At 36.1% G+C, this 26,270-nt stretch overlaps 1 protein-coding gene across 1 annotated transcript in view; it reads left to right on the forward strand.

Annotated features, from left to right (window-relative positions):
* Positions 1–26,270, forward strand: part of LOC102734915 (TBC domain-containing protein kinase-like protein) — a gene marked incomplete at its 5' end in the record, with an annotated part of 153,706 nt that overhangs the window by 121,690 nt on the left and 5,746 nt on the right. Inside the window, one exon of the mRNA XM_081813128.1 lies at positions 10,186–10,345. Within this exon, the coding sequence (XP_081669254.1) occupies positions 10,186–10,345 (160 nt within the window). The remainder of the gene's footprint in view (positions 1–10,185; positions 10,346–26,270) is intronic.

The following is a 26,270-nucleotide window of genomic DNA, read 5'->3' on the forward strand; positions in this document are numbered from 1 at the left end:
TGATCTCACAGGTTGTGAGATCAAGCTCCCCAGAGGGCTCCATGCTCATCAGGAAGTCTGCTTGAGAGTCTCTCCCTCTGCCCTAACCCCCACTCGTGTGCTTTTTCTCTTGCTCTCTCCCTCTCCCTCTCTCGCTCTCTAAAATAAATCTTTAAAAAATATTCTTCTATTAATTTTTCCCCAAAATTATTACTAGATTCTGGTGTTTTAAAACTTAACAAATGAAAGCCTATTGAATTCCTTATAATATTTTTTTAAGGGAATTATTTTTGTAGAGTAGTTTTTAATTCCGACTAAGGTAAATCTTTGCAATTAAACTCTGGGATTTATGTGACTTTATCTCTCTGTTGAATAAATTAATAAATATTTAATACTAGTATACTTTTAAAATAACTTTCTCTTGCCAACAAAATGTAGTCCTATACAGTAGAGAGAAAAACAAAAAACATCAAAAAAACTCTAACACCTTTTCCTTCTCCCAAGGAAAGTAAGTTATTTTTGAAGGTCATTTATAATATTTTTCAAATTGCTTATAGTCTCTGTATATAGTTTTTATCTTCTATTTTGCTTTTATAATAAGATCGTTTAGACAGGAAAATTTCGCTAACAATTCTTATATCTTCATATAGGTGAAATTTTTTTCGTAATTTGTTCTTTCAGGAGATTAAGAATCTAAAATTGTTTTATCTCATTTTGTTTACCTATGTAAAATAATTGAAATGATTGTTTGTGAAAGGGGGGGCAGTTATCCTTCAGCAAATTAAGTTACTGTCTACCAATGAATTTAAGAGCTAGCCTTATCACCCCCTAGAACCCTCCTATGTGTGTTAAGGGAGGAAAAGTATCTTTTTCCTCTACCCTTCTAAGTTCTTGGCTGGGCCTCTGTAAGAGAGGACAAATTAACAAGAGAAAAGCATACAAATTTATTTAATGTAAGGTTTACATGGCATGGGAGCCTTCATAAGAAAATGAAGATCTGAAGAAGTGGTTAAACCTGAGAGTTTTTATTCTAGGCTTGATGAAGAGTGGACAGTGGCAAGAACCTATGATAGGGAAAAGTGGGTATGAGTTAAGTTTAGTTAAGCTAAAGGAAACTTAACAAGGCCTGTTTGTTCAGATTCCTTTTAGTGTCCGTCTGTCTTAGAGATAAGGATATCCCCATCCTCTGAGTATAGGGAAGGCATCCCTCAGTTGAGAGTTTTATGTCTTGATTCAGGGAAAGGTCAGAAAGTCTTTTCTGCACATGCCATTTCTCAAATTCCTTCAGCTTAAAATATTCAGTATACCAAGATGCCATATTTTGGGATAGTATACCCTGAGCCCCATTACCTGAAATTCTGCTAAAACTTTAGTCATTTAGCTTATAAGTATTCCCAGTTAAAATATAAATATCCTGCAAGAGGTAATATTTTAATCTATTGTCAATTTTTGTGATAGTAGGTAAGGAGAAGCATATCAACAATCTGAGGGAACTAACCCTAACTTCAATGGGGCCCAGTAATACAAGTAAGGAATACAGAAAAGGAAAGCTGGAGAACATGAAGACAGACTTTACCCACTTGACAATTAAGACATAATCCCAACTTTCAAATAAGGAGGAAATCTAGAGATAATCTAATCTAAATTCTTAATATTAGAGCTGAACAGTTTATGTCAGAGAAGCTAAACAGCTAAGTTTCTGTTGAAATCACATTTTATTTTTATAAGAAAGAAACATGAAATGTTAATCTAGGCAAAGGTTTAGGTCAGTTATTTTGTTCTAATATATAACAGGGATTTCAGAGCAAACAATAACTGCATAATTTTTTGACAAAAGAGATTTTAATGAAATTAGCATTTATAGAGATAAAGGTTACTCACAATACTTAAAAGTTAATTCACAAAAAAACTACAGCAATTCCAAAATGGTATGCAGCTAATATAACACAGCTTTCAAAAATAGAAAACAAAAATGGACCAAATAAAAAGTGAATTCTAAAAGCTACCATTAGAGTGGAACATTTTTTATACACCACTCTCTGGAACAGACTAGAGGAACATTCAATAACCACAAAGTCTTGAGCAAAACAGTTGATGAGCTGGACCCAGTGACACAGAATACTGATAGCTTTAAACATTCTTTTCAAGCTTGCATAAAACACCTCTGAAAATTGACCACATACAGGGCCAAAAAGCATATCCAAACATTTCAAAAAATTAATACAATCCTATAAAGACAATGAAGCTTGGTTACAATCAATAACAAAAACATTAAAAATACAACATATGGTAGAAATATATAAACACATTTGAAACAATCGATGTCAAACTACACACTGTAGTGCAAATTAAATATTATTGAAAATTAACAAAATTACTAATTATCCAAACTTTGTTAGAGATTCAGCTCTAGCAGTACAGAGAGAGCCAAAGCTTCAAATGCTTACATAATAGAAGAAAGTCTGAAAAATGGGTTATGCATTTTTAAAAAGATTTATGTATTTCAGAGAGAGAGAGCATGAGCAAGAGGGGCACAGGGAGAGAGAGAGAGAGAATCTCAAACTGACTCCATGCTAACCGCAGAGCCCGATGCAGGGCTCAATCTCACCACCCTGAGATCATGACCTGAGCAGAAACCAAGAATCCCAAGCTGAACCAACTGTGCCACCCAGGCGCCCCTGGGCTATGCATTTGATTTGAGGTCGGAAAAGAATAATAAACACAGGGGCACCTGGGTGGCTCAGTAGGTCAAGCCTCTGACTCTTGATCTCAGCCTAGGTATTGATCTCAGGATAGGAGAATTCAAACCCCGCCTTGGGTTCCATGTGGGTGTGGAGCCTTGAAGACTACCTCTCTCTACCGTCCTCACTCTTTTTGTTCCAACCATGAGATCAGACTGGGTATAGAGAGTTAATAACCCATTGTGCTCAGGTTCTTATAGTTCCGCAGTACTGCATCTTTATATAAGTTTCTCTAAGAGGAGTCCAGAAAGTCCTCTCCTCCAAGGTGAAGTCCACAGCCACAACACCGAAAGTCACAATCCAAATAATCCAAATAATCACACATGTGCTGGCTTGAATCAAGGAACATCTCCAATGTTCACAGGACAGCCAGGAGCACCAGGGTCTTGAGAACCGCCGGGCTCGGGGCGGCAACCTGCCTTGCTCAGCGGAAATTCGCTTCCTCCTGTCCTTTAACGCCCTCCTTGCGTCCGGGCCTTCTTTGCACGTGGCCTCACCAGACTCAGGTTCAGCCGCATGACGACCATTGAGAGTTGCCCCGTGAGGCGCTGAGCAACCCCAATAATTGCATATTTTAAAGAGGCAATAAAAGTGTTTCTCATATAGTGGCATAAATTTCATAAGTAATGTTAGTAACTTCAAAGATAATACACAAGCCGAACTGTTGTTTTCTTTAATAGTTATAAATAGAGTTTCAAATTTCTAGAGTTCATATTAAGAGTGGTCTTAGTCATGTAAATGTGGGACCAACTGATATTATCTGTAAACAGAAATACTTTGAAGGAGGGGCACCTGGGTGGCTCAGTTGGTTAAGCGACTGCCTTCGGCTCAGGTCATGATCCTGGAGTCCCGGGATCGAGTCCCGCATCGGGCTCCCTGCTCAGCAGGGAGCCTACTTCTCCCTCTGACCCTCCCCCCTCTCATGTGCTCTCTCTCTCATTCTCTCTCTCAAATAAATAAATAAATAAAATCTTTAAAAAAAAAAAGAAGTACTTTGAAGGAATATTATTCTCATATCCTTGTTTTTTCAGCTTTATTTGTAAAGCACTTACTTTTTTTAATATCAGAAGCTATAGGAAAGACAACCTCAGGCTTAATTTTTTTAATTTGAAAAACACATAAACTCAGTTGTTTTTATTATTATACCACATTATTCATCCTTAGTCAATGCTAGTATTGCTCTTGTCTCTGTGTCCTGAAGAATTAGTTTCTAAAAATTTCTTCAAAATAATTTAGAGATACTTGTGTTCAGAGCAGAATAGATATTAAGGAGGTTTAGTAAGATTTTTTTCATCCCATTTGGGTCTAGGTTCAAGCTACCTGAATTAAAATTTGTAGCTAGTTGTATTCCCATATCTGAATAGACCTTGCATAATATGGGACTATATGGTAGCCACTGCTGGAATGTCTCCACTGTCTGGATTAATAGTGAGTTGTGTAAGGTACATTAACTGTTGAAGAGCTCCCATTTGTTCTGAGACCCATCCATAGCCCCAGTTCCTGGATTAATAGTGAGTTGTGTAAGGTACATTAACTGTTGAAGAGCTCCCATTTGTTCTGAGACCCATCCATAGCCCCAGTTCCCCAGTAGTCTCATTCAATCAGCCAGTCAATCCTGATTGATGACCTATTTTGCCAGGCAATGGGGAAACAGTTAAGTCAGAATGCTTGCTGACTAGGAGTTCACAGTCTTATGGCTAAGAGAGACACATTAAATAGATAATTACAATACAGTGTGAAATGGTCTATGTTTGAGGCACACCCAGAAGGCCATGGGAATATAAGGATGGTCACCCAAACTAGGTGATACCTGAGATGGGTCTTGAAAGAGAAATAGAAGTTACCCCAGGAATGAAGAGGAAAAGGATATTTTAGACTGGAAAAAAAAAAAAACCATACTGTATGAGTGCAATCAGTGTAGTAAACACTTGATTCAAATACCTGACTAGATGACTGCTATAATAACTGTTTTTATAGCTACTATTGTTCCATAGTAGAGGTTTCATTGTAATTACTGATGATTTCTTTAATCGTGTCCTTTATCTTTTAATTCTTTCAAGTATGTCATCAAAAATCCTAATAGTAAAAATGTTTTATGAACACTGAAAGGTTAAAAAGTTACTGTTTATGAGTACCATTGCCACTTTTGCCAAAACCGATCTGAAAATTGTGATGGACATTGGTACGCTATAAAGATGTATATATGATTGGAGCTAATTACCACATAAATACTTTGGCTTCTATTGCCTAACTAGATTCTGAACTAATTACTATGAAGCTGAAACCTTTTAAGGTCTTAGTTTCTGGAATAGCAGAGTGTCTGGCTGTTGGGTAGTGTACTCACTACAGAACCTCTTTAGTATTGGGTATTGTTTAACCCATATCTATGTTCATGCTGACAAACAGTGGCTTTTTTAAATACAAAAGGCAAATGCAAAGGATCCAGATTTTTTTCTAGAATATGAGGAAAGCAGTGAAGTGACACCCATAATCCTAAAATATGTCTTGTTGCCTGCTCATCTCTAATACTGCCTTATATTAAGAACCTATACATACTTGTCTTCCACTGCAGTACAATGAAATAAAACTAAAGTTCTTGGAGCATGGAGAAAGTGCTTATCGCAGATGTGTATTCTCTATCATTTTACTCTCCTTGCCATATTTTGTCCATGACTAATCAGTCACCTTTGAGAGTTAGAGTCACTATATGTCAGAAACTGCCTTCTATCTCACTTTTATTCTGTCCAATTAACACAAAATATACAGAAATCTGTTCTTCACTCGGTTTTCAGATCCTAATATTTTTTTATGATTATGGAGGACTCAAAAGGTAAAAACAGTATTCAGTTATCTACCTTTACAGTATAATCTGGTAGCCTCTCACATGTTTAAGAAATTGTATAAAGGAGTTCTGCTTCATCATATGATGTCTGTTTCACATGAGAATTTCTAATGTAGATAGAGGAACTTAATTACCAAGGAAGCGAGATCCTTAAATCAAAATTGTCTTCATTGTTCAACCATGTTCATGGTAAATGTATTAATATATAACTAGGCCAATCTCATTCTCTTATATTTGCCAGTAATGTAATTAAGGATAGATATTTAGAGGTTTGACCACCCTACGAGCATTCATGCTTACCTAATCTTATTTGCACTAGAAGTTTTATGACAAGCAAGTTCTTGGATGAGTGCTTTTAAATGTTTTCCAGGACTTTTTGATTGAACTAAACTAAGAATAGGGGAAGTGTAGTTTAAAGTTTTATTTCTGTTGTGCCTTATCTTTCAAAATGTTAAGATAGCCTAAAAAGGGTTTGGAATAGTTTTTGCATTTTGGATTATAATTTTCTTCTTCCAAAAAAGTCTCTGCTGCCATCATATTTTGTCAAGCATTTAAACATTTAATATAGATTTTTTTTAAATCAAACTATAAAGCACAACCAACAGAAAATTCTAGGATAGTAACAAGTTTATGACTTATGTCTGTGACTAAAAAGCAATTTGGACTGAAATCTTTAAAAGCACATAAGAAATTGGTGATACCGAGTCCACAAAATCATCTAGATGCTCCTTTATAATTTAGATACAGATTTTAGATATTGGGTATTTGGGTACAAATGAGTACTTTTTAAAGCCAAATATTTATAGACTTTATCTTGTAAAATAAAGATTATTTTTAGAGTCACCAATTTTCTAATATGTAACCGAACAAATTTTGTATAATAGACACTCAAATGTAACTTACATTATAAAGCTTAACACAGTCTAAGCATTGTCTTTTATCTTTTATTTCTGATTTTCAAGGGAGAGAATCTAATTGGCTCAGTCTGCATCAGATATCCACCTTCACCCTTCCCTTCCTTACTATCCTATCAGTCATGATTGTGGATGGAAGGATCATCTGATACAAACATGACAATCTAGGCTCACCCTTTTTTGGGAGCAGTAGTTGAGGCTCTCTAAAACAAGAAAGTGGGAGGTGGGCAAACAACCTAAATATTTCTAGGATAGATTTGTATTGTTTTTGCTACTGTAAAAGCACTGGAAAGAAAAAAATGTTCACAGTTGATAAGGGCTGTTTGATAAACACAGAAACTCTGGCAACTGATTCAGCCTGGCAGATGTAGAATCATTTGCTGAGAATATTTGAGTTGTTAGGTTCTTAGTTTGTGGTATTCAAATTTTTCATTTTAAGGTATGTCCTAACCAAAGATAAAAGTACTATCAGAATATTTGAGTTGTTAGATTCTTTAGTTTGTGGTATCCAAATTTTTCATTTTAAGGTATGTCCTAACTGAAGATAAAAGTACTATCAGAGTAATTATATGCTGAGAACAAAGCCCTGACTGTTCATGAAAACTGCAGTTGAGAATATTGAATAATTATAAATGTTTGAGAAACTAGTGCTGATGAAATCCAGGGGTGATCTGCCCATGATCATAAATTCTTTGTCCATTCTAGAAGACTCTAATTAAACAATGTACACTGGGATGCTAATGTTTACTTTACCTCTCTTTTTATTTTTCAAAACTTTTTGTAGTTCTTTCCTTCATTATTAATGCCAAATGCTTTTCTTTGAAGAAAAAATGATGAAGCAGCAACTAGAAAATTTCAAATATAAGATATGTGGTCAATCTTCACCATCATTCTTGAGAGTAGGAGCCTCAATTTCTCCTCTCACTATTAATGAGAGAGAAAGAGACAGGCAGAGAAACAAGGAGAGAAGTAAAATTCTAAAGATGAAACTACAAACTGGGGCAATTGAGAAACTGTCATGTCAATAAATAATTATAATTTTTCCCCTTCCACAGTGATGACTAATGAGTCTTGGGAGGGGGGAATATTAGTTGCTTGTGGCATAACCGTTTAAAACTCTATGACTCTTCCATTTTTTAAAAAACATCTAGGGGAAATGCCTCTATTGAACACATAAATATCCCTTCCATGGTCATCAATCAGTGATTGTTAAGGGAGGGAAGACAGATTGCCTGGACTTCTTATAAACTAGTCTTCACATTCACTCTCCTTCTAGCCTTTCTTCACATTGTTGCCAAAGTACAAATGTGATTTGTTACTTCTCTGCTTAAAATACTTTCTGATTTTTATTGTTCTAGGATAAAGACTAATACTATCAACATGACCTACAAGGCCTTGCTTTGTCTGGCGTCTGCATTCATTTCCAAGCTCATCTTATCTCATGCTATACTTTGCTCTCTAAATTCTCCTGACACTGGCCTTCCTTTATTTCTCCTTATGGGCCATGTGCCTCCCCTCTATAAGCCTAACATTCTGCCTGAAATGTTTATCCATCCCACCTCCATTCCATCCCTTTGCCTAATTAAGTTTTATTAATTCTTCCAATTTTAACTCAGCTATCACTTGCTTTCTCAGTGAAAACCTTCCCTGTCCTCCCCAAGTTGATATATCCTATCAGAGTATCCTATCCATCTCTTTCAGAACAGTTTTCACAGTTATTTTATATTTATTTGAAGAGTTATTTGATTAATAACAACATTTAAGAATATCTTCCTCAAGACATGTGGGTGGCTCAGTTGGTTAAGTGCCTTCGGCTCAGGTCATGATCTCAAGGTCCTGGGATCGAGCCCCACATGGGGCTCCCTGCTCAGCGGGGAGCCTACTTCTCCCTCTCCCTCTACCTCTCCCCCCTACTTGTGTGCATGCTCAACCTCTCTTTCTCTGTCTCTCTCAATCTCTCTAAAATAAAGAAATAAAAATCTTAAAAAAAGAAAAAGAACATCTTCCTCTATAGACTCTATATGAAGAATTATCTTTTTAATTGTACTTTTAAATTATTTGGGGGGGTGTATATTTTTTCTTTTCTTTTTTTTTAAGATATATGGGCCTTTATTTTTAAAATTTCTGTGGCAAATTTGGAGAGTCCAGGAAGCACAATGTGTTAAACATCATAACATTTATTGGCAGGAACAGATATTACTGACAGATAATAAATAATAACATTAAATGGGATCTCACATTTCAAACAAATTTAAATACCTTGAGAATAGTTTGAAGACTAAGTTCATAATTATTATTTAATCTACCTTTCTGGTTTCATCATCTACCACGTCTTGAAATATACTATGCCTTAGTTGGGGGCATATATTTTTTTTTACTTTAAGATCATATGATATTACTAAATATTTTAAACTAATATATGCTTTTAATTCCAAAATTAAAATACTCAAACCATATGAACTCTTCTAAAGTGCATATATAATAACACATTACCCCCTTAGAGAGCATGAAATTGGAAAGAATGGAAATGTCAGCTAAGTTCACTTGAGAAATAGCCAAGAACAAAAGGGTTTCCAATCAATGCTAATGACCTAACAACTCTAAAGAGAGTCCTCCTTAGCAGTCACTTGCCCAAAGTAGATAAGTTTTGTAGTATCAAGTGAGATCTGAGAACTTCTGATTGACTATATTACTTTTAGAGCTGTAAATAATCATGGTTATAATAATGAACTGAAAGCAATGAATATTGTGCAACCCATGGGATTGTCATTGATTTGCTGCATCCTCATCACTTTTGCAATACTTCATTTAATCAGAAAAATCTTTTTTTTTTAAAAAAAAAAAAAGATTTATTTGTTTGACAGAGAGAGAGAGCACAAGCAGGGGGAGGGAAAGGGAGAAGCAGGCTTTCCCCTTGAGTGGGGAGCCCAATGCAGGGCTCGATCCCAGGACCCAGAGATCATGACCTGAAGTCAGATGCTTAACCAGCTGAGCCACCCAGGCGCCCCTCAGGAAAGTCTTCTTTAAATTTTCCACTCATCTTCTTCCTTTATTTTTTCCATTCCGTTTTCATATTTAACTTCTTTTTTTCCTTACCGGTACCTTACTTCATTTAGATAAAATACTCACGTGAGCATTCAAGATGTTAAGAACCATCAGGGAAAAAAAAAAACAAAAAACCAGAAGTAAAACTAATGAATCACTGAAATAGTAATTAGTAAAAGCTTATTGTGCACATACCAAAAAAGAATCTACAAATCAGGAGCATTCAAACAAAAACATGGAATGAGGCTCAAGGGTATATTGTTATAAAGCAGCTTATACAATGTGGAGGCAGCGACTGTTTATTTTTCAGTTTATTTATATTTTTTATTTTCTGAAAATTTTAGAATTTTCTTAAATGAAAGGGAATTGGTTAGGGGTTACCTCATTTCAATTTGGGGCAACAATTTAAGTTTTGTTCATGATTTTCAGAGGCATAAGAAGTGACCAAGGTTAAGTTAGCTTCACTTGTCTTGCAAAATAAGCCAAACTAAACTTTGCTTGTATGACTAAACTAGTTTTCCCTGCTCAGGGAATTTTTAAATCTGGTTTCTGTTTGTATTTGATTTTAATGTACTATCTTCTTTGAATCAATTCCCTCTGTGAGTTTCCCTCACACACTCAAGTCTACACACAAATAATTTTTTCCTTAATCTTTCCTTCTCAGTTTTATTCGGGGTCATATTTCAGGAAGCATCAACATTCCATTTAGTGCTGCCTTCACTACTGAAGGGGAGCTTACCCAGGGCCCTTTCACTGCTGTGCTCCAGAGCTTCAAAGGGAAGGTCATTGTCATCGTGGGGCATGTGGCAAAGCACACAGCAGAGGTAAGTGTACTTAGAAACGTCATATGCACATAATGATGTGTTATCTACCTGTCTATCATAATGGTTTGTCTAAGAGTATATTTCTTCAGGAGTTGGTCACAAATCAAATGAGCTTTGAAGTTCTGACTATATTCTTACACTGAAGAGTTTGTTCACCTTTTCCCAGTAAAAGAATTAACGCTTTTTCCTCGGTGTGCAACATCAAGATCAGTAGTAAACTTAGAAAGATCCAAATGATAACCTAAGGTGTTTTCTCGTTTTTGTCTTTGAACTTATTTCTGAAATTGCATAGAAGTAGCTTCAATATCTTCATGGGAGAAGCACGCTGGGGCTTAATTGGGGGCTCTGAAAGCTGATCATGATAGAATTTATTGGATCTGGGGATTTTGTTTACTATAGGCTCAAAGCTTTTTGATGATAGAGAATTCAGGAAAGGATATCAACTTTCAGATACAAGGAGTATATGAAAAAATTAAATGTCTTCCCTCTTCCCTATGTTCTTAGCAAACTGAAAATAAAACAAAGAGTAGCTTATAGAGATCAAAAATATCACTTATTTTTTATAAAAGACAAGTTGGAGAATATAGTTTAAGATGAGAGCCAAGGGTATGTGCTCTGGTAAGCACTGTGAATTGTGCAAGACTGTTGAATCTCAGATCTGTACCTCTGAAACAAATAATGCAATATATGTTAAGAAAAAAAGAAGAAGAAGATAGCAGGAGGGGAAGAATGAAGGGGGGGAAATCGGAGGGGGAGACGAACCATGAGAGACGATAGACTCTGAAAAACAAACTGAGGGTTCTAGAGGGGAGGGGGGTGGGAGGATGGGTTAGCCTGGTGATGGGTATTAAAGAGGACATGCTCTGCATGGAGCACTGGGTGTTATGCACAAACAATGAATCATGGAACACTACATCAAAAACTAATGATGTAATGTATGGTGATTAACATAACAATAAAAAAACTTAAAAAAAAAAAAGATGAGAGCCAAATGGGCTTGCTCACAAATCCCCCAGGATTGGTGAACATATCCAGATGTAGGCAACATTGAACCAGGACGGTCCCTTTTTCTAAAGGGAAGGAAGAATCTGCTCCTGGAAAAGTAGCAGAGGTAGTTTGCTGCCTGCAGGTAGCTTATTCCCAAAAGGAAGAAGGGCAAGGCAGAGCCTTCCCAAATTTACCAATCATATGAATCAGTCCTCCACTACTCTGGGCAGAGTGAATAGAGGGACAAAAAGAAAGTTAGGAATATACTTAGAAAAATTATTTCTCAAAGAAATCAACAGTGGAGATAAAGTATTCCCCCTCTAATATGTATATTCTTTAATGTCTGTATATACTGAATAATCTAGAAATCTAGTCAGATGAGAACTTTAAAACTTTTGGTCATAGACCATTTTAAGCATCCAGTAATCCTTGTCTCAGAAGTACAGGGCTAATGGTAACAATGGTTTTTGACACTAAATGAAGGTCAGCCTTGATGAGGAAGCTTAACTGAACATACTAAAGAAGTATCTGAGTGGATATTAGTTATGTCATATCTCACTCACCCCCTCTTTTATATAATTATATCTGGCATCTAACAGGGAACAATTTAAATACACCTATTTCAGAGAAAGTCAGTATACAAAATGACAAACGTGCAATTTTAAGTAAAAGAGAACATTTTAGAACTAAAGTCATGGTGTCTAAATTGTTTTTATGTACGCTGTTAGACAATAATAATTACTATTCTTATTTTACTACTACCATAATGCTGCTGCTACATTAATCTATATTGCCATAGCATTCCAATGAAAAATATCGATTTTCAATTATAATGCATTTCAATACATTCCAGCCACAGAAATACTATTGAAAAGCACATATTTCTGGGTTCCAAGTAATAGAACAGCCTTAGGAAGAAATCCTTACAATGATAATAATCCCAGTTATTGACTGGTCTTTGTAAGTAGCAAGTACTTTTCATACGTTATTTCATTCTTCTCAACATTCTTCTATGAGGGAGGCATTATTCTATGCATTTTACATATGAGAAAAACTTAGACTCAAAGTTTAATTTGCCTGTCTGAGAGCCAGAATTGAAACATGAGTCCATATGAACTCTACAGGCCATCCCCTTAACTCAGTGAGTTCTTAAGGCTTTTGAGTCTGAATGCTGCCATTCGTCCTGTTTTTTGTGTTTGTTTTTTCAGTAGGCTTATTCTGACTTTTTACTGATCCCAGTAGTTCTTCCCAGTGTATGAAACCAAGACCTGAAATAAACTTTTATGCTGTTCAGGCTAACAAGCTTAAGGCTCTATTTTTATAAAGCATTCACCATTTGGAAGATGGTTATCTAATAATAGACCCTCTGTGATTTAATCTTCTTAAATATGCCAAATGTTTTCAAGCATCCTACTCAATGTACTAATCTCTAGAATTGTGTTCTAATTTTACCATAAAGGTTAAAACAGATATATAAATGAATAGATAACTAATTTATTTCATTAAATAATCAATTATAAAGCATTTGTCATTTGTTATATGCAAAACACTATGAAATTCTATAGTCTGTCATAGTGCAAATAAATTTAAAAGTTCAAAATACGAAAGAAATCTGGAAGCATGAATATTCAGATGAAGTAACAATATATGATAATAAAAATAATAAATGAAGAGCCATCACATTATGAATAAATTAGCCAATGTCTTCCTTATCAGAAACCAGATACTATTTCATGAAAAATTCCTTCTTCTTCCAACTGCATGGTCATTAGTGCCTGTAGACAACAATGACTGAACATATTGTATGTTCAGCTATTCATGCTTAAATCCAACATCAGGAAATTTTTGAGAAACAAATGAAGTATTTGTATAGGGATGTATCTTAATAATTTTTCTCACCATGGGACTTAAAAGAACTTCAGATATTTATTTGCTTATGCTGTTCCATCATCTTGTTATCTGCTGTACAGATCTGTATGACTTTACTAATGCTTCTCCACCACCACCATGTAAGTTGGAAGCATCTCAATTCAAAATCTGTTTACTGGAATTCTATGTATCTGCGGTTGTGGATAGCTTCCATTTGCTCCGCCTTTCATTCTAGATCCATTCTCCACACTTCTTCACTCTGCTTTCTGCCTTAGGAGGCTGGCTTCCATGTTCTCTGGCTTCTAGTTGTTGAGCTAATGGGGAGTTCTGACAAGTTATGGGAGGGAAAGAGTCAAGGATATTTATCCCCATGTATTCTTCCCTCAAAAATTATCTCAGGTTTGCTGTATTCCTCTACTGAAGGTTAACACTTATCTCCAGGAAACATTCTCTAACTACTCTCTTTTTCCAGCCCCTAATCCCTTTGGCTCTAGGGGTGAAATGCAAATGACCAATAAGCCCATGAAAACATAGTTGACATCATTAGTCTTCGGTGAAATGCAAATCAAAACCGCAATGAGATACTACTTCACACTCAACTGTTGGCCAGTATATGGAGAAATTAAAAAGAAATTCTGTCTCAAGGCTGGTAGGACGTAAAATGATGCAACTTCTATAGAAATCAGTTTAATAGTTTGGCAGTTCCTTCAAAACATAAATGTAGTATTACATTATGACCAGTAATTCCATTGTTATGTAGATACCCAAAAGAACAGAAATAGAAAAGAATAGAATAGAATAGAAAACAAGAGCTCAAACAGATATATAACTTGTATGCCAGTGTTTATAGCCAAAAGGGGGAAACAACCCAAGTATCTATCAACAGATCAGTGAGTAAACAGAATGTGGTATATATAATATTACTCAGCCTTAAAAAGGAATGAAGTTCTGATACATGCTACAACATGGATGAACTGTAAAAACATCATGTTAAGCTGGAATAAGCCAAACAGAAAAGGACAAATATTCTTTGATTCCACTTAAATGAACCATCTCGAATAGGCAAATTCATGGAGACAGAAAGTAAATTAGTGTTCTTAAGGGCTGAGAGAGGAGAGAAGGGGAGTTTTTCTTAATGGGTGCAGAGTTCTATTTGGGATGATAAGAAATTTTGGAAATAACTAGTGGTGACAGTGAATGTACCTAATGCCACTGAATTGTACACTTAAAAATGGTTAAAATAGCAATTTTTAAAAAGTTCTAGGGTTTGATATGTTCAGACTATCCTACTGTCCATAGTTCATCTGAGCCCTACAGTTTCCGGTCAAACAGTAGTGGAGATTCTTTCGTAAGAACTCTTCTGATCAGGGCTCATCTTTTTTCCCTTGTAAGTATTAACACACACACACACAAACACAGTAATTTCCAAGCAAGTAACAGGTTTTCTTCTAAGTTGAAATCAGTGCCCTGCAGCTGGCAGAGTCCTGTTTTGAAAAGATCAAGAGAGCCCGAGTTGAATGCTGTGAAAAGGAAGCAGAGGTGCCAATTCTAGTTATAGAACAGTGACAAATTATCTTTGCAAAAGTTTCTGGTTTTTATGTCAAACCCATATTTGGACTAGGGAATTTTTTACTTACAAAACAGTAGATGCTGATTGTAATTTTTCCAGTTTTACATCTCCTGTTAAGATCGAGTAAAAGAGCTAGACTGAAAATCCAACAAATAAAAATAGTAAGTAAAATAGACTATAGCTTAATAAAAAGGCTCTCATATTTCATTTAACAAGTAGCAAAATATCACTGAGCAACTACAAGAAAGAAAAAAAATGAGCCACTTACCTAGTGTGTGACAGTATTAAAATCACCCATTTGACATTACAAATTAGGACCAGAGTGTCTCTTGTAATACAGATATGACGGATTTACTCTATAATGGCCAAGTGTATTGAATATATTATCTAAAATGACATAGGAGAAGGCAAAACAGATCTGAGAATTACCTACCTGACTAACTATAATTGGAAGATACATGATCCCATTTTACATATGTATTCATTAACTATTTCCTGTAATTACAACTGATTAGCAATTTATTGGTTTCTTTATAATTACCACTTCATAAGGCTCTTGTATTTGGCCTAGCTACCACCTTAAATCCACCAGGAAGCCTTTAGAATCTGCCATTTCTTAGCTAGCTAAAACATTGCTTTTCCCTGGAACAGGGCAAAAAAGGAGGACTACAAAGATCTTAGTTTAATTAGGATACCACATAGGGCTTCTCCGTACTAAGTCCTCCTGAATCTCACTTGTCAGGTAATCTTTAATTCACCTTATACTACAGGTTAAATAAAGCAGTGAGCTATTATATAATCAAGCACATTCAGATATTCTGAGAACAATGTCATGTCAGCATCAGGCAATGCCAGGGAGTCTCAAGCGAGTGAAGTGGAGTCCTGAGTCTCGGAACTGTGTACTGGTGCTCCGGCGGTGGGTCCGATTTTGTGCTGATCCTTGCTGCTGTGTGACTAAGTGTAATGTGACAAGCCAAACAAATACACACTGTATATGTTGGTAGGGTTGATGGGAGTAGGAAGTCCTCTCTAGGAAAACAAGGGTAAAGCAACTCAGGCTTCGTGTAACATTTGAAATGAAAAAGATGGCAAGGTCTCATTCTTGTCTCACTGCAGAGACAATCATCTTTCTAAAACTCACATGAGAAACCGCGTCTTCGATTGCTAAACTGAAATTAGATTTCTTGGGCATTGAAGGAGAACATGCCAGCATGATCTGTACAGAAAGTACCATAAAAGATACCTCTTACAAAACTGGAATGTGCTGAATTAATCTCAGAGAGCTTGTGTATAAATCTGTATATATTCAGATCAATAGGGGAGGCAGAGATAACTCCACCATTCAAATTACAGATTAAATGAACCCAAAGAAGGAGCATTGTTATATCCTTGAGCAGATTACTCAGATTAAAGGAAATTTTGATTTTTAACATTAATCAAATATTACCTAAGGAGAAATGTATGGGTTGTTTTGATACAGCAACCATTACACTACCCCACTCCCAACCTAAGGTCAAAGTCTCATGTATCTCTGCTGAACAAAATACCATCATGCATACATCTCTTTCCCAGAGGTAATTATAATGTTTGAGGAGAATGTTAATAGCACAGTGGCATGTTTTAATGTGGTACTGGTTATTTTTTTTCTCCCCTGTGGGGAAAGAAGGTAGTGAGACCCAACTCTAGAGCTAGTAATGGCTGTCGGACTAGAAAATGACCAACAACATGGGCCAGAGCAAAATGAAAGTTGGTGTTTCTCTACCTTTAATAAGTCCTTAAGAAAAACTGTAAATATCATATTACTGTGTTAGTCACTGAAATGCATAAGACTTCATAAATAATCACCCCATCCGGATTATATTTTGTGGCTATAAAACCACTAAAATTTCATCCCTGCCAGTGTACCACATTCAAAAGCTTATCTAAGAAAGAAATCAAAGGAATCTTTGCATTTCACTTTGTCTTGTCAACCCTTTGGAAAATATTAGGAACATCTTGTCTTTCCCTTAAAATGGTATACTCTTGGCATAAAATCAGTGCTTTTCTTTTGTTATCAAAAGAAATATTCATCTGAGAACATAAGAGCCAGTGGCAATAATAAGCCATGTGTGCTATTATTGCCATTATTTTCTCCTTTAAAACAAAACAAAACAAAACAAAATAGAAAAGAGCCAAACATGTATTTCTGAATAACAGTTGATTCAGAAACTTAGATGAGAGATGATTTTTCTGGAGGTTCTATGACTGAACAGTGTGAGTGCCTGATACTTTGTACACACAGCATATAGGAATTAAATTTACAATATGGCATCTGTTATCAACTGCAGATAATCATATTCCTAATAGGAAAGCATGCCATTAGTTTTTTGTTTTGTTTTGTTTTTTTAAAGATTTTATTTATTTATTTGACAGAGAGAGAGACAGTGAGAGAGGGAACACAAGCAGGGGGAGTGGGAGAAGGAGAAGCAGGCTTCCCGCTGAGCAGGGAGCCCGATGCGGGGCTCGATCCCAGGACCCTGGGATCATGACCTGAGCCGAAGGCAGACGCTTAACGACTGAGCCACCCAGGCGCCCCCATTAGTTGTTGTTTTTTTTAAATAAGATAGTAGTCCAATTGTGTTTATTCACCGTCCCCTGCAGGCCAGTGCTATTTGGTTTGGGGATGTTAGGTTGGAAATCAGTCTGTACTGCAGTGATGGGAGGCTTCCACACTCTCAGCCCATGGCAAGAGTGCTCAGAGGGGACCAGGTAACTCTGAAAACACTTTGAGCCAATTCAGCATGTGTTGTCCCCATAGTAAACTTCTCTGGCTCCAGATAATATCTACCTAGTCCTTCAGGTTAATATAATACTTCTACTTTTTTTTTTTTAAGATTTTATTTATTTATTTAATTGCCAGAGAGAGAGAGACAGCGAGAGAGGGAACACAAGCAGGGTCACTGAGAGAGGGAGAAGCAGGCTTCCCGCAGAGCAGGGAGCCTGATGTGGGGCTCGATCCCAGGATCCTGGGATCATGACCTGAGCTGAAGGCAGTCCCTTAACCAACTGAGCCACCCAGGCGCCCCAAGATTAATATAATACTTTTAAACCACTTTATATGAGATCTCTTACCTGTCAGAAAATGTATTAGGCTTCTTTATAATTTTGCCTTAAGCATTTTGGTAAAGAATGGGAAGTGAATCTCTTTTATGAGTCCCAAATATGCAAGGAATTCTTTCTTGGTCTTGTTAGACCCATAAGCACTGGCTATGGTTAAACTTGGCTTTCTTCCTGGCTTATTCTTTGCCTTCTTGTCAGCAAATGTTTTGGTCTGTGGGTTTATATCAGATTATAAGGAAACATTTTAGATATTAATGTGGCTTGAACACACTAGACATAATATGAGGCTTACAAGTAACAGTGAAACATTCTGTACAGCTGTGCATTTGTTAAATCATGGAGGATAACTCACTTTAAAAGACCACCCAGCTACAACCTGCCCTGTAGAGTCCCTGTTCTCATAGCTTTTCAAAGGTTTTGTGAAGTAAAAAGCACTGTGGGAGTTGTAGTAAAGAGAGACTTAAAACACCTAACCAGACTTTGTTTTATAAACATCTCTACTGGATGTATTATGTGTACAAGCAGTTTTTATAAAAAGACGGAGGGAACTCATTTCCAATTTTCAGGAAAAACTGCAAAGTCATCATCTGAATCTTGTGATCTCTGGCACCTATATTCATGACAAGATGAAAGTTATCTTGCCTCAGCATGTGTTATTCTACATATCCACCCTACTCTCCACAGCCCACCATTTAATTAATTACTCCTTACCACAGGAATGTTCGTGGCTGAATAACAAACTAACCATAGTTGCCCTCCCGCTTGACCTACAGAGGTTGGAACTTGGCTATGATCCATCATAGCCCTATCTGTTTTGAATCTGAGTTTTTATTGTATACATTCTTTTCAGAGCATAGTATACTGTGTGTAATATGGCCAGTGGTGGAGATACAATATGGGTTTACTGTTTTTGGTTGTCTAGTATAAACATAAGTTGATAAGTGATTGTTGCTGAAATTCTGGTCCCAAATATCACAGATTAAAGGAAAATGTACCACAGGGCTCATTAGAGCTCCTGATTCATGATGGTATTAGATGATGGAATTTTATCAGAAAAGGCTTATCCTCTAATATGAGTCAGTATGCTTTTTTCTATTAGAATAAGAACTGTTTTCAAAAAAAACTTTTCTGTCATGTCTAAAAATGTTTTCTCCTATTTTCTTAATGTCAACTTCAAAAAAACATTCCACATAGCATTCCTAAGAGGGCTTGTTTGAAAGTATAAGCTGTTGTTAAACCTAATCTGTAAATCTAGAGGAAGATCCCAATTGCCATGTGGATAAACACTATCAACTATCATAAATTAAAAATTAAATAGATTAGTATGAAGGAAAACTTCTAAACCAAGAGTCCATCATGAGTTTTAGAAAGTCTTTGAACTAATTAACATTACCTGTAACATGTGTCATTTTTTGAAAGAGAATAGATCCATAGCTTTCATATAATTGCTATAAGCATATGTAACTCAGTAAACAGTAGAGTTACTAGTATACATTACTGCTCTATTATAAACAGTTCATCATAAACACTGTAAACCCTACCTTACATTCCATTTGAGGACAAACATGCTATTTAAGTTTAAATCTGTACAATTGTGACATGTTGTAAATGGCTCTCCTATTAATGGATCAATAGGGGAAAGAGGAAGAGAGGAAAGAAGGAAACTAGCTTATAGTATTTACTATGAATCAAGCACTTATACATAGGATATCTACTTTAATCCTCCCAACAACACCATAAATATACTATTCAAGTGTATTATTATTACATATTTAACAGGTGAGGACACTAAGGCCAAAAAAGCTAAGTGATTTACCCAAGATCCCATAGCTAACCAGTGGCAGAACCCTGACTCAAACTCAGTGCTAACTACAAAGTTCCTATACTTTTCTCCATACCACCCAGTCTATATGAATGAAATAGTGAATTATCTCACATTCTTGACTAGTAACAACAAATTATATAGAAAATTATTTGTGTTATCACCCTGCTAGCTAGGTCGGGAATTCTCTCATCCCTCCTACCCACCTGTCTTAACTCGGATCACCAGTACCTCATGCCTGACTTACCACAACTTCCAGGGTCCCTGCCTGCAATCCCCTTCCCCCCCCCCCAGTTTTACCCCATAATTAAGGTGAGCTTTTTGAAATATAAATCAGATCATTGTCAAAATGCCTCTGTGACTTTCTGTTGCCTTCAAAATAAAATTCAAATCCTACTCACCATCTGTAAGGCCCTTCATGATCTGGACTCTGCTTTGTTTTCCAAGTTCATCCCTCACTGCTCTTCCCTCAGCCTCTTAGATTCCAGTCACAATTAACTACTTGTTGTTCCTATATACTGTCTTTTTGTACTTCTCTCTGTTTGGAGCATTCTTCCCACTTCTGTTCACCTGGGAAATTCCCATTTGTCTTAAAACACTGTTTATATAAGGAATTCTTTCTTAACTCATCAAGTCTGGAACTAAGTACCTTTCCCAAGTGCTCATAAGATATCTTTTAGTTTTATAATGACATTGGGACCACTATCATTTATAGAATTTCTGTGTGCATTAGATAAAAACCCATCCTTCCTTTAGTGGAACACAGCACCATGTAAGGGCACAAAGTTTGGAAAGGAGAGGATGGGCTACATTTCATGCTCCACTTACCCCTTTTCCAGGTTCTCTTATGCAATGCACAATTTGTACAACCATAAATCATGGCTCGTATAGCATTTATCAAATGTATTTTAATTGCCTCTTCACTTCTCTGCATCTCCAACTAAACTCCAAGCTCATTGAGGACAAGGATTATATTATATTCATTGTTGTACCCCTGGCTCCTGGTATCATGCCTTTGAAGTAGAAAGCACTCAATAAATATTTGATGTTTGAATTAATGACTAAGTTAATGAATGAACACATGAAAAATAATAGTTTGCTGTAGACTGCACATTTGCAGAAATTAGTGAAAGAGGAAAGCAAAAGAAAAAATACTAATATCAGCCACTAGTTTAATTCAAGACAACAAACATTAAGTGCTTACATGATGGAAACTATTATGAGGAAACAGAAAGGAGAAAGACATAGTCCCTTGCCCTCAAAAAACTTACAATCTAGTTAGGAAGATACAACCAATTAAAACTCAAAGCAGAATATAATATGTTCTGTGTGAAATTTATAATTAAAGTTCTAGAAAATCAGTAAGAAGGAAGAAATTTCTTCCAGTTAAATGAAGAGTTCCCAAAGCTTCATGGGAGAAGATGATAACAGACCTTGAATTATGAGTAGAATTTCAGTAAGGAAATTTATTGGGAGGAGAGCCATAGTCAGGAAGGAACATTCCAGGCAAAGGAATTAGCACATGCTGATTGGAAAGCACAGAGCTTCTTTGAAGAGCATTTTAGCTACAGACAAGCTGGAAAGCGAGGAGAAGAGTCTGGAAATAGATGGCCTTGAATGCTATACTGAGGAGTTTACAGTAGCAGTGGGGCACTATTAAAGGTTTTTAAGAAGGAAAGTGATACTAACAGCTGCATTTTAGAAAGTCATTGGCAAAATACTTTTAGTGTTTTCCCTCTCCTTTGCCCTTGATCCCAATAAAATAGAAATTTTTAAACACCAAAAACCAGAGACCAGTTAAAGAATTTCACTCTCTCTATATTCCCAGGCTGTTCCAATGCTAGGTTCTTCCCAGATTCTACTTTTATGCTGATCTTATCTCAAGTTTGCAATCTCCCGCTGTCTAAATAGTTTCTAAGCCCCCATTTAGCAAAGCTCTCATGGCTGTGGAGAAAAGGAAACAGGAGTTTGTCTGAGACTGATAGCCAAAGCCCTGCAACTTTCAAAAGGACATTGGGGAAATGGCCTCACTGCTTTTATTATATGATTCAAAGCATCTGGTAACATTCTGTCACTATCTTCTCTTACTTTATTTAGGACATTAAGAGACAATCTTCTCATTAATCTTTAATTTATATGTAAATAAATGCATGTATTTATATAAAGAATGAGCAAGCATAAATCTAAAATGAAGAATTTCTTTTGTCCTTAAAATGCAAAGAAATTTTAGACTTAATATTATCAAAATGAAATTTTCAGTAAGGACTTTTGGGTACTATATGTTGTCCTTCCTGACTATAGAGAAGCAAGCTATTCCTTGGAAAGGATCCACAGATCTTGAGTCACCTTGCCTAAGGGTAATCCCCCTTAGGCAGGAAACTCTACACAATAGTGTTAGGGGTCTCAGGATTTCCTGAGGGTCTCCATATTGCTCTGGGTAGGCAGCAGAGTGCCAGGCAAATGGAAAAGGAAAAACTAAAAGCACAAGAACCATTTAGGAACTAATCCAAGAGTAATTAGGATCTAAAATGGAGTAGGTGCAGAGGAATGGAAAAGAAGGAATGAATCCAAGACAGTCACAGAGAGAACTGACATAGCTTTGTGCCTAAATGAACATGGAGCCAAAGTCAAAAGTCAAAACTATGCCTTGGCTAATGGAATTTAAATTAAAAAAAAATTTTTTAAGTCAAAGATAACCTTAAAATTTCCAGATTGGGTTTTTGGAGAGGTTGCTGATACCTTTAGGAAAGTAGATTTGGGGGGGCATCTGGGTGGCTCAGTCATTAAGTGTCTGCCTTCGGCTCAGGTCATGATCCCAGGGTCCTGGGATCGAGCCCTGCATTGGGTTCCCTGCTCCACGGAAAGCCTGCTTCTCCCTCTCCCCCTCCCCCTGCTTGTGTTCTCTCTCTCTGTCAAATAAATAAATAAAATCTTTAAAAAAAAAAGGATAGTAGATTTGGAGGGACTGTGATGAATTTTGGACATACGGAGTTTGAAGTGCTAATGGGACATGAGTATAAAAACATCAATTAAGGATTTAGAGGTTCAGACTAGAATTCGGTGAGTTAAAACAAGATGTGTATACACATAGAATCCTTCCACTTATGAAATAAGCACTTGGTATTGTACAATACAGAAAAATAGGGTTTTCTTTCTTATAATTAAATTTAATAGCTTATAAATGCATTATTCCAGAATGGAAGACAAATTCCAGGTGATGGGATCAACAACAGATTGCCAAATAACCATTAAAAGATATAACTTAAATTTGTTTCAGGAACTTGTAAAAATCCATTGTCTCCATTATAAACCAGCTATAAATTTTTTTTAAAAAAGTTGCTTTAGGGCACATGATTGGTAGAAGAAATCAACAAAGAAAACAAGAGATCAAAGGAAAGTGGAAGAGGAAGGAAGGAAAACACCATTTTGACATATGAGGGGGGAAAATTCTGTTATTGGGATTTCAACAAAGCAAATAATGAAATAGAAGTTGCACTGACTTATAGTATGCTGAGATATCATGGGCCTTCAGAAACTTTTTTTAAAAGATTTGTTTATTTATTTTAGAGAAAGAGCAAGAGCAGGGGAGGGGCAAAGGGAGAGGGAGAGAGAGAGAATCTCAAGCAGACTACCCGCTAAGCACAGAGCCCAACACGGGGCTTTATCTCACTGCCCTGAGATCATGACCTGAGCTAAGAGTTTTGAAAAGAGGAAAGTATAATCAAATGTGTCAGATGATGCTGATGGGTCAAGTTAGATTCAAATTGAGTCTTAAAAGTTGGATTTGGCAGTGTGACAAAGTGGAGATTATTGCTGACCTTTTTAAGAGTATTTTAGGGGAGTGATGGAGACAAAAGTCTGATTGGAGTAGATGCAAGAGAGAATAGGCTTTCTGCAAAGAAATGAAGAGATAGAACAAATATATAGATTACAGGAGACTTAAAAGCCATCCTTCAGTCACAATGTGTGAACCTTGTTTGGATTCTGATGCAAATAAACATTGTAAATATAGATAAGTGGGTGATAGATGGATAGATGGATGGATGAATGGATGAAAAGATGACATTTATGAAGTAATTGGAAATTTGAACACTTACTAAATAATTATATTAAAGGATTATTGTTAATATTTTCTAGGTGTGATAATGATACTATGGTTATATTTTTTTAAGGATTTTTATTTCAAGGATACATATTTATGTACTAAATGATATATGAGATTAACATCAAAATAATGGATGTGGTCAAGAGAAGTGGGTGGAAGGAACAAATGAAATAAAATGAAATAAATTGTCTGAATTGTAATTATTGAAACTGGGTTTTGGGTACCTAGGGGCTCATTATACCATTCTTGTCTATTTTTATATATATTTTTGACATTTTTCTTAATAAAAAAGGTAGAGAGAGAGAATGGGAAGAGATGAGATGGAGACAGAAACTATATAGGCAATAGAAAATTAAAACAAGAAAACTACAACTACTTAGGAAAAAAGCTACAATTATTTATATATCCCCTTATATAACACAAACTATTAAAAATGCTTTTTTAAGATACAATCTTTACACTACCAAATTTCCTAGCCTCAGAAACTAATGTACAACACAGTATGGATTGTGAATATCCCAGATACCATTAAGATAGCTATCCTTAAAAAATAAACATGGATTTAATAAATTTAATTAATTTAATTTGATAAATCCTAGACCATATAATGATTGTTTATGTACATGCGCCCATTTTTTTCTTATTGCATAATTAACCATTTTACAGTATATAACATTCTACATTAATACCCTGGAATTAACGGTTCTGGTCCTTACCTGTCACTAGTGCCTATGGTAAGGTGTAAGATGATTGTTGACATTATGTTCACCTACTTGGTTTTGCCGTGCTGCGGACTTTACTTCTGTGAGTCAAATAAGAGTGTAAGGTAGCCACTGCCTAATTGTTATTAGATGCTATTACTGTGAAAACCAGTTTTACACCTTACGTAGTATTGGATACATACTTAGAAGTGGGATTGCTGGATCATATGGTAGTTCTATTTTTAGTTTTTTAAGGAACCTCCACACTGTTTTCCATACGGCCAAACCAATATATATTCCTACTAAAAGCATACAAGAGTTCCCTTAAGTAGTTTATTTAAGAAAGTAAACTTCTGTAGTACTTTTAGGAAAATAAACGTTAGTGTGTTAATTATAAAATATCTAAATACAGAAGACTAGCAGAAGGCAGAGCACTTTTCTCAGTTACGGAAGGAACATAACAAGGATTAAAACAAAAATGACATTTCAAAATTATACTGGACTATATAATCAAGGGAAAAGATCAGTGACATATTAGGTAAATCATTCCTACCTTTTCCTAGTAATGAGATGACCCCTTCAAATTATCAAGACCTCAAAATTTATTAATGACCTGAGAATTTCTTAAATAATCAGGACAAGACAGCACTTGGGTTATTTTTAACCAAAGGCCACACTGTACTCTAGATGTAGAAATCATCCCATATTCTGTTTCTTATCTTATCTCATCTCACACTTACTGAGTTGAGTTGTCCAGCCAAACTTAGAAATAGGTGCGTAATTTGTGTGAAGTATCAGTCCAGCCCCAACCACACAGTGCCAGAAATATTAAATGGACACCATATTTTCAGAATCGCAGGAGGTCAAGAGGATACATAGGACTAATATGGCATCAGCCTCACATCCATAAAACTAAGAAAATGAAATTCCTACAACTATTCATTACAGGATAATTTGCCAGTTCCCTTATTCAGTTCTGTGTCCAACTAAAAGTAATATTTCCATATCCCAAATTTAGGGAGGGAAAGGAATGGACAAATAAAATGGAAGAGAGAAAAGGACCTCCGTTTGAACTTCACTAGAGTGTTAGTCAATTAATGGCAATTGTCCAGTTCCCAATACAAACTTTAAACTCACAAGGCCAAAGTTTCCCATCAAGAAACTTAATTGTCCTGCAATGTGCTCCTTTCAGAATATTGCAGAAGCCAAATTTTCTTAGCTGCCTGTGGGTTCTACCCAAGCCTGTGACCTAAGACACCCGGTGAGAAAAAACATGATCCTGTTCTCTGCTTCTCTTAAATCTTATCCATATATCCCTTTCCTCCACTCATTCTCCTCCTATCACAGATCTTGACTTCCACTGGACAAACGTGCCAGCCTCTTAATCCAAGCTGAGATGAAAGACAGAGAAAACAAAATGGAGTGCCACCCACAAGAGCCTGCCACTTTCAGACAGTGCCTACCTAAGCCCTAGAAATGAAAAGCACCACCAGATTTTACTAACCAGAGGAATGACAAAAATGCAAGAGCTTTGCCTTTTCCACATGAAAGTACTTCCCACAAGAAATGCAGCTGCCCCTGCCATCTTGAGTCCCCAAATCCTATCCCAGCAAATACCAGATCCTGCCAGCTCCACATGGGATGTTGACCTATAGATCTCAACTGGTTGTGTAGTTGGAAGAACCCTATTCTCCCCATGTGGGACTTGGTCTCACAAATTCCAGCCCTACAAACATGACAGCCTTTTTAGTGCGAAGTGACTTGCTCTCCAC

Source organism: Leptonychotes weddellii, chromosome 2 (assembly GCF_054177405.1).
Source record: "Leptonychotes weddellii isolate Sample4059 chromosome 2, ASM5417740v2, whole genome shotgun sequence".
NCBI lineage: Eukaryota > Metazoa > Chordata > Mammalia > Carnivora > Phocidae > Leptonychotes > Leptonychotes weddellii.